The sequence below is a fragment of the Mauremys mutica genome, chromosome 22 (genome assembly GCF_020497125.1).
Source record: "Mauremys mutica isolate MM-2020 ecotype Southern chromosome 22, ASM2049712v1, whole genome shotgun sequence".
Taxonomy (NCBI): domain Eukaryota; kingdom Metazoa; phylum Chordata; order Testudines; family Geoemydidae; genus Mauremys; species Mauremys mutica.
In genome coordinates, this window is record NC_059093.1 from 10,898,954 (window position 1) to 10,913,947 (window position 14,994).

Genomic DNA, 14,994 nt, shown 5'->3' on the forward strand with positions numbered 1-14,994 from the left:
CTCACTTCTATTTAAATGTCCCAACCTCCTCCCACTGTTTTATTCCCTTCTCAGTTAAACAGAAGGTGCCAGCCTCCTGCCCCAGAACAAATCTCAGTACTATGCACTGCAAAAGGGAGACGCATGCTATTTTTGACAGACACAACCTGAAGGAGAACTCGGCCATTTGTGCTGAGTGCCAGGGCTCTCAGCTCTCCTACATGTACATTCTGCCACTTGCCCTCCTTCACCTGGAGGATGATCAAGGCCCATGTTCCCTAGAGCCTCCATCCCTAGAAGACTGGACATAGTGTAGAGTAGGAGGGAGAAGTGAGAGTGAGGGAGAGAGGGAAGACATGCTGAGTTGAGACATGGGGAGGAGGTGTGGTCTGTTTCAAAGGCTGCAGAGGAAAACCCTTTTAAACAATTACAAAGTGTGTTTTACTTGAAGAAACCCCAGCAAACTGGAGAAAGAGAAGCAGAATGAAGGAAAGGCGTGGGGGGAAAGGAACTTGTCTGGCTTTCTAGAAGGCATGTGAATTAGGAATCTGACTTAATGGTTTGGCTCTTTCCAGCAGTAACCCCTCTTCCACTGAAAAATATGCCCTCACGTGGATGCAGGGATGGATAATCTCCCTCCATCTCAGACTCACCCCTTGTGAGTGTTTACAGCCACCCCCTGCTTTCTATTTCAAATATTGACAAGCTCAGGGGCAGCTCTTTGTAAATCCACCTTTCTCACCAGGAGGCAGGGAAAAAAAACCTGGACCTCATCTGCCAGTTAAACTTGTCCTACCATGGAGTCTTTGGTCTAGGTTCTCATATGGCTTCTATCAGTGCAGTATCTAAACCTCACAAACCTAATGCCAGTGTTGCTGTTAAAGTGACCATCTTGGCGACTCGGCATTTTATGGGAGGCTGATGTTAAAAGCCCTTTTAAAGAGTCTCCCTCCTGCTATAATCCTGGTATAACAATACGAGCAAGGACTTCCGGCTTTTAATATTTAAACAAAACATTCAATATTTACAGTTTTTGTTTAAATATTAAAGGTTTAAAGTTTTTATTCTGACCAAACCAGGGATCGCAGCGAAGCTAGAACATGGCCTGTCATCTCTGGTATCAGCCTCCCGTGGCATGGGCCTCTCAGATGTGAGTTCCATAAGATGGCTGCTGTCAGCTGGAGGATTCAGAAATTCCAGTTGTGAATATAAACTCTTGCTCCAACTATTCTTCGGGGAAAGGTCTCCTTTCAGTTTGTTTGGCTGAGTGCGATAGATATGGTCTAGATAGTCCTGCCTTGAGTGCAGAGGACTGGGCTAGATGACCTCTCGAGGTCCCTTCCATAGAATCTCAGGGTTGGAAGGGACCTCAGGAGGTCATCTAGTCCAACCCCCTATAACTCTTGACCCCTTTAACCTGGGCACTGCATGCATTTCAATACCAGAAAAAAGGAGTGGTGGCAGGTGCTGGATCAGTAGCCTTGGAGACAAGCCTCTGTTGTCCGCAGCACAGGAACTGACATTGTCAATACCTGCCTCCCCCATATTGCCTCAACCGTGCCCTGTTGTTGGGTCCATTGCTAGGACTCAGAGGAGTTCAGTCTCTTGGCACATTGAGTCTTTGACCTCTCCAAAGAGAATAACAAAGGCCCAGTTGTCCAGATGACTTTATTTTTTCTCTCTAATGGGGATACAAAAGAGAATGGACTGGGACCCCCACCAATTCATCTGCTGATAGTATTGACTTCTGAACACTACTGATCTGGGTAGTGTATTTAAACTAGTGCCCACGGCAAAGTATTCCATACCCCATTACCAGGGCCCCGTGCCAACGACTTTCCCTATAGCAATAGATTTATACCATTCAGATAGATCCATTATAACTAGCCATCACAGCTGGTAGCTGCAAAATGATTACAAACATCTTTTTAAAGCCGTATTTAAACCTCACTTTGTTCAGAAGAGACTTTTTTTTGTTTTGTTTATGAAATCTCAAGGAAAATAACCCTTGTTCTGTGTGTGATTCTAAGTGTCTCTTTAGATTGTAAATTCCTGGAGGTAGTGACATTGCCACTCTGTTTTCCCTTTAAAACCGTTGTTACAGATAACATCTTAAGTGTTTTACACACATTGGATATGTTACCTTAGATTTTTTTTTCAAAACAGTTTAGAGGATTTAGACACGTTACCTTAAATATAATGGAAGGTATATATAAAAATCTCAGCCATAGCCTGTTCGCAGCAAATAGGCAGAAGCAAAATGATGGGATTCACCATTTCAGTGCCACTTGTCACCAAGCACCTGGCATGAGCCTGGGATGTTCCGGAGAAATGTTAGCTTAGTAAAAAACACATCTGCTTTTGGCTGCAGCACTGTTGACGAAATTGGTTTCAGCAGCTGTCATGTTAAGTTCAAACTCTGTGTCTCTCCCCACTGCTGAGGAGCTGAATCAGAATTGTGTGGAGCATTGGAAGAATTTCAGAGAGGCAGCAGCAGCAACATGACTTCTCTCAGGAAGGATTAAAAGAATTTGTTCAAATGACGTTTTGAGTGGGTTTCGTGACTCGGTACAAATCTTTAAATGGCAGAAATGTTGTTTAGGGTGGTCCAGGAGGAAGGACTGGGAGTAATGGCTTGAAATTGAGCGAAAGAAAACTCAAGCTGAACGTCAGGAGGAAGTAACTTCCCGAGATCGATATTGGTTAGGGTTTGGAGTGTCTTCCTGAAAGAAGTGCTGGCACCTCCATTGCTTGGAACAATACAAACTAGATTGAATAAAATACATTCACCAGCGAATTAGACAGCAATCCTTCATTGGTGCCTGGGATGATGGCCTTGGTGGGCCTGATCCAGTACAGGTATTTTCCATCTCTGGAGAGAGGATGTCACACTGCAAATAAAATTAAGTATGTTAATGAGACCAGTTTTGCCCCTGCTCCCTAGAGGTAGGAAACTGTAGAGGTTAAGGAGCTCTGGAATGCTTTGAAGAACGATTTGCACGATCTGGATATTCCATTGCTGTATATTGGCGCCGAAAGGTGGTTTTTATGCTCTTTGAGTTGCCCGGCTTTGTGGCAGACTCGAGGAGAAATGTGGTTGATTCATAGATTAAGTCCAGAAGGGAGACCATTATGCTAATCTAGTCCAAATGGGCCAGAAGAAACTATCCTAATCATCTGGTTGGCATCTTAGTGGGTTTTTCATAATCTAGAGAGAAATTCAAGGAGCTGAAAAAAAGTCCTAGAGTGGTAGAAACTCTGCAACCAGGGAGCAGAGGTTCGAACTCCTGGCCATGAAAGTCTCATTTTACTGATCTGCAAAGGGGGATCCCATTTGTGATACAGAGCTATCATTAGCAGCTGTGCTGTATTTGAAGGTGTTGCAAGATGAGAGCAGAAAAGGGACCAAAGGGTCTCAGACAACACACAGGATCTCCAGTCCAGAAATTACAGGGACTCGTTAATCCATTCTCAAATTTATTTGTAATAAGATTTGGACAGCTTGCAGAAGCATTGCAGGCAACATTCAGGGGATGTTTGGGGATCATGGATAGCAATAACTTCTATTGGCCTCATGGTAACTCCCATCTCTTGGCCTTGCAGTATTCTGGCTGGAACCTGCTAGAAGACGGGTCAATCCGAATAGAGGAGGTAACAGAAGAAGCTCTCGGCACTTATACCTGTGTGCCTTATAATGCCCTGGGTACGATGGGCCAGTCCCCCCCTGCCCGACTGGTACTGAAGGTAACATACCTGTTCGATTCCTTGCAATCAGAAAACTTTTGGTAGTTTCCTAAATGATGGAATTATCATGCCAAAGAAGAGTTCTCTGGGGTAGTGTTGGGGATTGATGCACATGCATGTGTTTTATAAAAATCAGGATGGATAAAAATAATTTTTTTAAGAATAAAGTTTTTATATTGAAATGATTTTTAAAAAAATTACATGTACTAGTTCTTTCCGTTGTACAGTCTTTAATTGCTGCAATGGATGGTTTGTACTTGTTTCTTTAGCTAGCTTTCGAATAGTTAGTAGAGTTTCAGATTTCTACATAGACGCTTTGTAGAAAAAAGTTTCATACTTCAAGTGCTCATGTGTGCTGAAAAAAATAAGTGTGTCCTCAGTAATGGTCGCACTGTGTGAAAAACACAAGCTCAAACACAAAATTGATTAGCAAATAGCTTGTGCTAGATTTGTGACCAACACTACCTTCCTATATATTGAACTTTTGCAAGTTAAGAAAGCTTCAGTGATTGAAGTGGGTTATACGTCTCCATCAGGGTTTATAGTTTAAAGTCAATGGGACTTGTGCTCCTAAGTCACTTAGATGTTTTTGAAAATCCCACATTAGGTGCATAAATATGGGCTTAGGCTCCTATTTTTGAAAACTTTGGATTGTGGGTTTTTTAAATCACAAGAACTTTGCTAAGACAGTGAGTCAAAATAAGTTACCATCGAAGCAAAGATTTTTGCCATTCAAAGATTTTATAAAAAATATAAAATTTTAGCCCTCAATGCTGCAAACACTTATGCACATGCTTAACTTGAAGCACATTAATATTCCCAGTGAAGTCCACGAGACTGTTCTTGGGAGTAAAGTTCCTGCATAATCTTTTTTTTAAACAAAAAGACAAGCTCGGTGTTGTAATGGTTAACATTTTATTTTGATGTTTAACTGGCAATGATTTGTAAACCTTCAACATAAAGAAAAAAGTTAGTTACATAGCTGCTTAAGTGTTCGCAAGTTCAGGGCCTTAATTTCCAATATTTTTATTTATGTATAATTTAGTTATGTACAATTCAGAGACGATACCCAGCAGAGTGTTCCTCTAGAAATTTTCCCAGCATTTAGAACTTGCTGTAAGCTTAAATTGCTGAATATCACGTTTTCACTTCGTTTTACAAAACCCCAACCTGACTTTCAATCAATGAATTTAAAAAAAAAAGAGGTGATTTAAATCATTCTGCTCTGATGAAAACCCACTGGTTCTTGACTTGATTTGCGAGTAGATCTTCAAGGAGCGATTGTGTGCGTACACATGCCGATTGTGTTTGGTGACGGTTACTTGAGTTTTTCCCTCCACTGCAGGACCCACCCTATTTCACGGTGCTACCAGGCTGGGAGTACAGACAAGAGGCAGGGAGGGAGCTGTTGATCCCTTGTGCTGCTGCAGGAGACCCCTTTCCTGTCATCGCCTGGAGAAAGGTACCCGGCCTGCCAGACAAATCTGCAGTGCCTTTGGCTTTTGATGAATATTGCAGACAGAGAAGCCACACTCTCTGTCCCGGTAAGAACAAACTGCAGGTACAGCTGCTTCGCTTCGGGCTGCACCACTGCTGTCCTGTCCCGCAGGTGGGTGGGGGAGACCCAGCTCCTGACAACAGTGTTTAATATCATGAAACCTTCACAGCAGCATCTGCAAAGCTGAGCAAGCCCCCACGCCCTTCCTCTGGCTTCTCCACACTGGTATCAACTTCAGGAACACCCACCGAAGCTTCCCCATCCTTTCTACTGGGGTCGCCACCTGCAGGATGGAATAACCCTCCTGGGGTGCTAGATTGGGACACTGCTGTGTTGGCTGCATCGGCAGATGGAGCATTGGCAATGGTAGGGCAGGGATTCCCCCGTGGCTGCACTTTTGAAAGTGTCCCTCACTCGGTGGAAGCGACCAGGCTTTTTTTTAGTGCAGTTCTGCAGCTGCTTTGGTTTCCTCGTGGGATGTATATTCTGCAGCCTGGGGCATTTTCCTGCACGCGCGTTCTTCTTTGTGAGGAATCAGCCTGTTACTTTAACACCTCTGGAGGGCGCACAAGTATTTCTTTCCATTCCAATTCTTTCTTTGGTCTCAGTTGTGTCCCCGAGTGCCCCTGTGATGTGGCCTGCATTGGCATAATAATGACGTCTCGGTATCCTGCTTTAATTCAGGGCTCTTGAACTGGCAAGTCATGGGATGGCTCTGTGACCACGGCTATGATAGCCTGGTGGATTTTGGCCTGAAGGGCAGCCTTTTCCCCTTCTGTACAGTCTGGCAGCTAGGGATGGAGAGTTCTATCCTCTGGATTGGGTCTTCTGCCCAAATACACAAGCTTCTTATTTACCAGTAGCACCAAAAGTTATTCCTCGGCGTCCAATATAGTCACTCATTGTGGGCTTCCCAGGTCGTCCCCCCCCCCATGCTACCCAGTGTGCCCTTTTCCTCAAGTCTCCATTCTCCTTATAGAAAAACCGTCAACCCAGTGGGACCTGCTTAGGCCTTTGTCCCTACTGCAGGACCTTCGCCCCAGGCCTTTCATCCTTTTACTGCTCGCTCTTCTATATTTGCTGCTGTTTTGTGGAGCTCTCCAGCCCTGCATATATGATACACAAGGCTGGGATTTCCCAAGCACTACGCCACATCTAGCGTAGGAGAAAGAGTGGGAGATGGAAAGGCTCCCACCGCGACAAACAAGTAGTCATGTCGGGGCAGTCAGTGCAAGGCTGTGCTGGCTCACGGTGGAAGACCATGCACAGCTGGCATAACCCTTGATTTTTCTGGGTTCGAGGCAGAAGATAACAAAATAGCCCAAGTGCAAACCCCAGTGGATACGGGTAAGAAAATGAGAAATTAAGTGATTTGCTCACTGCTCTATAACACTTGCGTCTTTCTGTCCATCTTATTTCCTTTCCCCTTCATGTCTTTTAATCCTCTTCTTTATTTTTCCTGCTTTTCAACACCTCCCCTTCTGCCCCATGTGTTTTTCTGTTTCTTCTGCCTTGATTATTCCTGGGTATGTCATCCTCTGGTGTTTTCAGTCAGGACTAGTCTGGACTTCCACCAGAAAACATAAAACCAAAGGCCCTCACACACACTACAGGCTCATGAAAACTGCCAACTCAAACCTGGCTTCTGTGGCGAAGCCACTGAAGGCCTTGGATTCAGCATTGGTAGCCACTTGGGGTGGTGATCGCCCTGGTCTCCCCCCAAAAAATCTAGCCCTTTACAGGTGTTGAAAGATAACATTGCAAAGAAGGCCAGTAAATCCCAACAAAGCTATGCACAAGCAATCCACAGAAAAGCTATGCACACATTGTGGAGAATGAGGACTTGGAAGCAATTTGTACAACTTCAGTTTATGGGTGTGAATGTCACTGTTTATGTAACCGAGCATCTCAGCCATCAAAAGAGAGATGGTCACCTTTTTTTTCCCCTCCATTTAAAACAAAACAAAGCACCTAGGCTTTTCTTCCCGAATGGTTCCAGCCTTGGTAGCCTTATTTGTGAAATGTCCTTTTGAACCTTTAGTGAAGAACACTATGGTGTGGATACAATTTACTTTCTAAGGGTAAATCAGAGTATTATTTAAAGCATTCGTATACAGACATATATTCTCTGCTCAGTTGTACCATTGCAACTGAGACAAATTTGACCTCTAGGCTGTAAACTTAGAACCAGGTAAAAGGTAGAGAATCACATTTTTAAAACGGGGCAGGTTTGTTCTTAATGGTGCATTTGCAGGCTCCAGTGGGCACTAAGTGGTTACTCATTTTAGGTTCTGAAAGTGTCAACTGGAGCAATCAAAGATCCATATAACTCACCCTAACTGACATAAAACTCTGGCTTAGTGCGTGTGATCATATCTCCTTCTAGTGGCTGGCACCAGAGACTACAATAGCCTGCTACTTGCAGCTAAAGGAGTTCTCTTTTATCTCAAGTGCTAGAGAGACATGTGCTTTGGATGCCGAACGTCCCAGGTTGAATCTCCTCTGAGGTCCGTGGTGTCCGTATGTCTGTGTGTTTATGCTTACGTAGCCAAGTTGTGTAAACAGCTCTGTTCTGCATGCATTATGTCTAATTATCCTGCCATTTTAATTGGCATGTTTAACTGAAAATCCGTAAACGTGCTGCCATCTGCCGATCTTTGTAGTCCGCTCCAAGTGCTGGAGCCTCTTGACCTCCGGCTGTTCTGTGGGTCTCGCCCGTAGAGCCTAGCTAACAGAGTTACCTCATGCCGCTGCCTTGCACTGTGCTTCTGAGTTGTTGTTTTTTTTCTTCCCCTCTGCTCTCTCTGTTCTTTGCTCAAGGTAGGGAAGCCCAGTAGAAGCAAGCACAACACCCTTCCAGGTGGCAGCCTGCAGTTCCGATCCCTCAGCAAGGACGACCATGGGGAGTGGGAGTGCATCGCTACCAATGTGGTCACAAGCATTACTGCCAGCACTCACCTTACAGTCATAGGTAGGAGACGGCCCAGGGCTGGTGGGCCAGAGAGAGGGGGCTTGGGAGGGCATGGCGAGAGGGGATAACTGAAGGGGAATAGGGAAGGGTGGAGGTTGGGGAAATAGAAGGAAAGGAGCGGGTGTGGTCAGGAAGGTGGGAAAGCGAAGGCCATGCAAGGGGATAAGCAGGCAAAGGGATCATGGGAGGAAAGGACTGAGCGGGGATAAAGGCGGTTGGGGATGGAGGGGGAAACAGAGGAGCAGCTGAGGGGTGGGAAAAGGTGCTGAGTGGGACGGATGAGGTTAGAGAGGGAAGGACAGCACTAGTCCCTTCAGGTGCCCTCCATATAGGACATTATCCGTGACTCTCTGTGGGGAGGGAGGGTGGGGAAAACAGCTTTGGATTCCTCTCCTAGCCTTCCCTACCCTCCTTTGTGTTCTGAATTGATCTGAGCCCTGCATCTCCAGCAGCTGGCTCCCTGATGGCGTTGGGTGCATCGACGCTGCAATTGAAGGTGTAATTGTAGCGTGGGTAGGTATACCGGTGCTAGCTTTAATCTAGCTACTGAAGGTGCAGCCACATGGATTTGAGTGCGGGTTAGTAACCCAAGCACATACCCAGGATCCCTGGTGGGCTACAGTCACACATTAATATGTAGTGTAGACGTACCCTTTGTTTGCTCCTGGAGTCGATTACCTGGACTTTCAGCTTGCGAATGGATTGGCTGTTGGATAATTTGGAGGCAGGGGTGTGCTTCTCTGTGTCAGGAGAGGTTCATGTTTTCTGTCTATGATTGCTCCAAGCTGTGTGTCTGAAAAGCACTACTCGGGGACGCTTCCCATGAACAGAAGAGCGACGTTTTCCTTTAATTTCACACTCCAGTGGTGCTGTTTTTAAATCTGTCCTTTTTATTACGGTCACGTCCTGAGGCAGATTGAAGGGCTCCCCTCCTCGCTGGCCAAGTGTGTCCTCCCCTGCCGCGGCACGGTTAGAAGACAATTTGAGGGTTTCTTAATCCTGTGAGCTCCCAGATACTAAAGTATGTTCCTCTGTGGTTACTCTAATTAGTGGACTTGCCTGCTGGGAAGGCTAGGTGTGGCAGGTGTGCTGGGCACACACAGCTACTGATGTTTTCCAATAATGCTTTCTGCTGGGAGAAGCTGGTGCTTGGAATGGGCCCCTTTTCTGCATTATCAGACGACCAGTACAGACAGAAGTGGTCGGCACCATTGACCTACCTGGATGCATTCTCCAATGGGACACCTCTTGCCTCCTGAACGTAAAGTTTTTAAATCCCTCTCTGAGCGCACAGAGGCAGGGGAAAATGTTTTTCCACTTCTAAGAATAAGCTCCCATGTCTCTAGGCTCCTGTTGTGTCTTTAAACAACCATAAATTCTGCAGTCCAAGGGCTACCGTTCTTCTGGGTGCTCTGGTGACTGGCCCGACATATGCGTATGTGTATTTCTCTGTTTTGCCTCTTACACTGAGTTTCTCTCTACCTTCAGGCACAAGCCCTCATGCCCCGGGCAGTGTGCATGTCATAGTCTCCATGATCTCTGCCAACGTCTCCTGGGAGCCTGGCTATGACGGTGGATACGAGCAGACATTCTCAGTTTGGTACGGCCCTCTGTGAGTCATCCCAGCATGCTTTGCTCTCTGCTTCGTTTCCTTTCTCCTCAGCCAGAACTTGGAGCCAGGTGTAGGCATTGCCATTTCTAAGCAGGGGTGGGTGAGGGGAGCTTCCCATGGCCAGGGTGGCTGTGAAAAGCATGGGGTCAGATTCCGAGCCAGCGTAAATCCGCGTAGCTCCTTTGATTTGAATGGGGCTACACCCATTTACATCCTCTGAGACATTTTTGCTCTGTGGAGCTCTGGTGACCCAGAACAATTGAAGTGTGGGGAGCTGGTGGAAGTGGGGGCAGGGGGGTCTGATAATTTTTTGCTGAATGCTCTGCTGCTGCTTAGTTGAGGGTTCATCCTGGTGGACTCTCTCTTTTTTCCCCCTCTTCCTATCATCGCTTCCAATGGATCTGAGAGACAGATGTACAAGTCTTGACACGTACAGTTGTCAACCCTCTTGCCCTTGCATGTGTTTCTGTTGTAGAAGGCTCTAGGTCCGCCATTCATTGGTCCTTCTGTCAGCCCTGAAAATGTACTCTGCTTATATTAGAGGGGAAATACATTTTTACATTAATTCCCACCTGCGTGTTTCATGTTATTCCCACCTGCACCTAGTTAAAGATGAACTGAAAATCCTGTCTTGAATGCTTAACAGCCAAATCACTGACAGAAAATATAGAGATTTTTAAAGTATACTCTCAAGAAAGTGACGACGTCAAAAGGCCACCTCTTTACTCCACAATTGCCTGCGGGTATTCAGAGTCCTAGAACAAAAGAATGGCCAGACGGTGTCAGACCAAAGGTCCATCTAGCCCAGTGTCCTGTTTTTTGACAGTGGCCAATGCCAGGTGACCCAGAGGGAATGACCAGAACAGGTAATCACCAGTGATCCATCCCCTGTTGCCCATTCCCAGCTTTTTAATAATACCACTCAGGACTTGCACAGAACACGTCTCCTATTTGCTGACTTGAGTGAGGCAAGTGGGTTTTCGTTACATTTTTAGTCCTCGTAACCCTGCTGAGCCACCACAGCTGTAAGAAAGCGGGCTGCATCCTACTCCCACCGGCACATCCACCACATACGATCCTGCTCCCATTGAAGTCAAAGATGGAATTCCAGCTGGCCTCAATGGAGCAGGATTGGACCCTACATTCTGAGATGAAAAGCACTTCTGCCTATTGAGATACACTAAGGGTGAAGGCCATTTCCTGCTCCCACTGGCTCTGCGAAGAATCGAAGACCTCTAAGGAAGAAGACGGTTGCTTAATGGAAACAAATGATACAAGAAAAGGGACTCTGATTTTCTACCTGAATTGTCAGTAGCATTCTGTTTTACAATAATAATTGGCCATAACAGTTGACGGTTGCTAGATTTAAAAAGCTGTTTAACACCTGTCCACAGTAAACACCAAATTCTGATAGCTTTTGAGTATTTCTGGATTGACACGTTAAGCCGTAATGCCAAGATTCACACATCCAGCATCCCAGCACAAGGAGGCCCACAGTACAGGGATTAGTGCCAGCATTCAATTTACAGCTTCCTGGCATAGAAGGACCTGCATGGTAGCACCAGGATTCGTGCACCTGGCTGCCAATGGTGGTGTGACTCATGCGTAAGTGTCAGAGATTCACACTCCCAGTTTGTGAATGAAGTAGCCCCCCCGCCCATAGCGCTGCTCTTTAAGCCAGCCCTTCTTTTCCCCATGGGGAGTGGACTGTGGAGATGCTTCTGCAGTCTATCCTTGTCATGGGAATCGTGGTAGGCTGCAGCAGAGGCCAGTCTCTCATTTGGATGCTGAGCTTATTCGCCTTCTGTTCCTTCTCAGGGTCTCTGTCAACTGAAATCTGAAACGTAAAGGTGATGATGACCTTCTCTGTTTCAGCCATGGTTTTCTTCTCTCCCCTCCCCCCCAGTTCGTTCGTTCATTCTTTCTTTTCTTAATGTGGGCAGATGGAGTCTTCTGATAGAGTGGAGATTGGATACATGCTTCCCATGATAAATTCTGCTCTACTTGAGACAGAGCCACGTACCAGAGCTTGGAAAGTGGGGGCTGGGCAGTAGCATGGGGAGACAAAAGAAAGGGGATAGAGAGCCGAGGGAGGAAAAGAGATCTGAACAAGCAAGAGAATGAGCTTAGAGTGCAGAATTCACACAACTGCCTCTGATTAAAATGTCCTTGAGAAGGAATGATTAAACCTCCTTCCTTTTGAAACACGTCTCACCTTGGAGGAGGATGTCAGCTGCTGCTGTTTGCTGCCAGCTTCTTTTACAGATTCTTTGCCGACTTCCTGAGAAGCCAGGATCCCCCATCTGCTTTTGAGATCCCAAACAAGATGAGACTAAAGTAAAAAAATCAATGGAAGAGGAAAGTGTAAATGGGGGGATATTAGCCCGAACCTTGTGTAAGGACTGCAAAGTGGTAGTGGACCATAGGTCCGGTGTGGTGTGGGAACCACTGCTGGGTAGAGGAGGAGGAGCCCACTTTCCTTGTAGAAAGTCATCCCTGTGAGTAAGAGCTGCTCATGGGACGTGTCAGTAGGGTGACCAGACAGCAAATGTGAAAAATCGGGACGGGGGTGGGGGGTAATAGGAATCTATACAAGAAAAAGACCTAAAAATCAGGACTATCCCTATAAAATCAGGACATCTGGTCACCCTACGTGTCAGCCAGGGAGACCCTGTGGGATATGGTGCCAGATGGATTGGCGAGAGAAAGCCAAAGTAGGCTTGACTGCTGCAGAGCTACTGCTCATTCTTAGGGTTCCACTTATCAATGCCAGCCCTCCTCTCCTTCACAGACTGGAAATCCAGGCAAAGGTTATGCATTCTTCTCCCTGCTGTATTTATATGACCCTCCTCAAAGAGACACTTCCTGCAGGTCAAGCCCTTTGGAGTCTGCTGTTTCTCGCCTTTGTCCTTGTTGGCCACTGCTGCCATCCTTCTAACTTAACGTTTTCTCCTGTTATGCTGAGCTCCCCATGTTGACAGTGTTGTTCCATATCTCACCCTTTTAGCTGTGCTGGGACGCTTTGATTATAAATTTCACCCACTCTGTCAAAAATGGCAACTTCTTTTCCAACAAACAAACCAGAATAAAGCTCCAGGGAGCTGAAAAGTTAATTCCATCCTGCCAAGTGCACCGTGTTCAGAACTACATTTCAGTGAGACTTCGTGGTGTGTTGTGCGGCTTTAGGATAGTATTATGTGGGTTTGAACAGCACCTTCCATGGGAGTGAGACCTGGCCTGGGGCTTTGGCTTTGTAGGCTAATGCAGAGGCCAGGAGCTCACATGTAGTTGTGGATGTTACAATCTGTGTGGGTAAGAGGAGGATTGGCCAGGACTCTGAGGCTGCTGCTCTTTCTAAAAAAGATCTAAGTGTCATTTACTTCTGCCTTTATTAGCTGTCCAGGTGGGTCTGAGAAAGGAGAATGGCATTTTTTTTAAACAAGCGCTGTTTATTATTAACTTTCCTTCCCTCCTATAGAGTGCATTTCATCCAAGGACCTTAACGCGCTTGTAAATATATCAGCACCTTCCGAATATATCTCTAGTAGGGGGATCACACACTGGTGGGAACCAACAAGTCCCATGTGTAGCCCCGACTCCATTTTAGCCCTTCCTCCTTCTTCTCTAGTTGTCAGTGAGTGCTGTGAATGCAAGTCCAGCTCCACAGAGACATTTGGAGAGAGTCCATGGGACAGCAGCTGGGTAGCTCAGGCATGCTGCTTGTGTCTGTGCAGTATCTTTAGGGAAGAGCTTTCCCCATGCTTTGATGGTGATCAGTGCTGGATTTATAACCAACACCCCTCCTGTGTCATGCCGTTCCAGTTACTTAGCTGCCTTGCTGAGATTGATAGCATAGAGGCCTGGGCCAGGCATGAATAAGGAGCCAGTGGGAGGGAATGCGTGAAGGCAGCAGGGTTAAATGCCGCAGGGAGACCTGAATGAGACAAACATTTTTGACAGCAGCTTCTTCCCTGCCCCAATACCAACTGCTGGCGTGACACAGGATTCTGGGAGCTGTGGTTTTTTTAAGGTAGTTTCGTTAAACAGGAAAGATTTTCTATCCACTCTCATTTCTCCGCAGCACTCTTTGGTTCTGGTGTATGAGGAGTTCCTCTGTACATATGGCTTTGTTCCCCACTTGGTCACTTCCATAGTTTCATGCTTCCTTTCTCCATCTGTTGCGTCATGATCTGTCTTCTCCTCATCCCTTATCTCCTGCTTGTAGGCTTGCCCAGATGAATAGCTAGTGGCTTTCCATGTGTTGTGTACATCGTAATTCTCTCTCTCTCTCAAATAAATATATATAAAATATTCTGCAGCAGACTAGACTGTCCACCCTGGCTTTTTTTGGCCCCTTGGGCTGCTCTTAAAATATCTAGACACCTTGTTGGTTACTCAATCCAGAAGAAAGTCACCTTCTGTTCCTATAGTGCCTAGGGTTGACGCTTCTCTAAGCCTACAACCTCTCTTTAATGGAACCCACAGACGAAGAGGAGACAAGGAAGGAGCTTTTAGCTGTTCCCTCCCTATATCTCTTCCTCTTCTCTAGATGAGGCCATATCTCCAAAGTCAGCATCACCTTCTCCTGAGGATGTTAGTTTTTCGAGATCTAGTTAGGAGAGTGGCCATGTCTTTGGGAACACAAGCAGAGCTTGTGCAAGACAATCCTCACACGCTGTTAGATGTTTTGCAAACTCCCACTCCTGAAAAGATTGCCCTTTCCAATAATGAAGCTTTACTGGAACCTACGAAGACCCTTTGGCAGACACCTGTCTCTGTCCCATCCATTGTGAAATCGGCAGACAGATACGCCTAAGTTCCTCAGCAAGAATTTGATTATTTCTTTACTGATTCCATTCTAGACTCATTAGTGCTCACAGTGGCTAATGAGCATTCGAGGCAGCCTCACACTAAGGCTACCTCGAAGATTATGAAAATCTGGATCAGATCCTCTCCCAGACTATTTCTAGTCTATGCTGAGATGATGACAGGGCAAATCTGCTTAAGCCCAGCATATTTCACGCTAGATTTTGCACTGTATCAAGCTTTTCTATGATCTGGCAAAAGTCTCTCCTCAAATTTGAGGGTAACAGACCACTCCACTAGGGCTCATTCCACTTTGTCAGCCTTCTTGAGCTACACCCCTATAGCGGGCATTTGTAAAGCCGGAACGTGGTCACTTCTCCGGGC

The 14,994-nt window shown here is 46.1% G+C and overlaps 1 protein-coding gene across 4 annotated transcripts in view; it reads left to right on the forward strand.

Moving 5' to 3' along the window:
- IGSF9B (immunoglobulin superfamily member 9B) overlaps positions 1 to 14,994 on the forward strand; it is a 94,242-nt gene that overhangs the window by 55,342 nt on the left and 23,906 nt on the right. For 3 of the 4 annotated variants that reach the window (XM_044996797.1, XM_044996800.1, XM_044996799.1), the window contains exons 9-12: positions 3,583 to 3,723; positions 5,069 to 5,185; positions 8,042 to 8,192; positions 9,681 to 9,804. In XM_044996797.1, coding sequence (XP_044852732.1) covers positions 3,583 to 3,723; positions 5,069 to 5,185; positions 8,042 to 8,192; positions 9,681 to 9,804 — 533 coding nt within the window. The remainder of the gene's footprint in view (positions 1 to 3,582; positions 3,724 to 5,068; positions 5,186 to 8,041; positions 8,193 to 9,680; positions 9,805 to 14,994) is intronic. The other variant, XM_044996798.1, reaches the window with a different exon arrangement.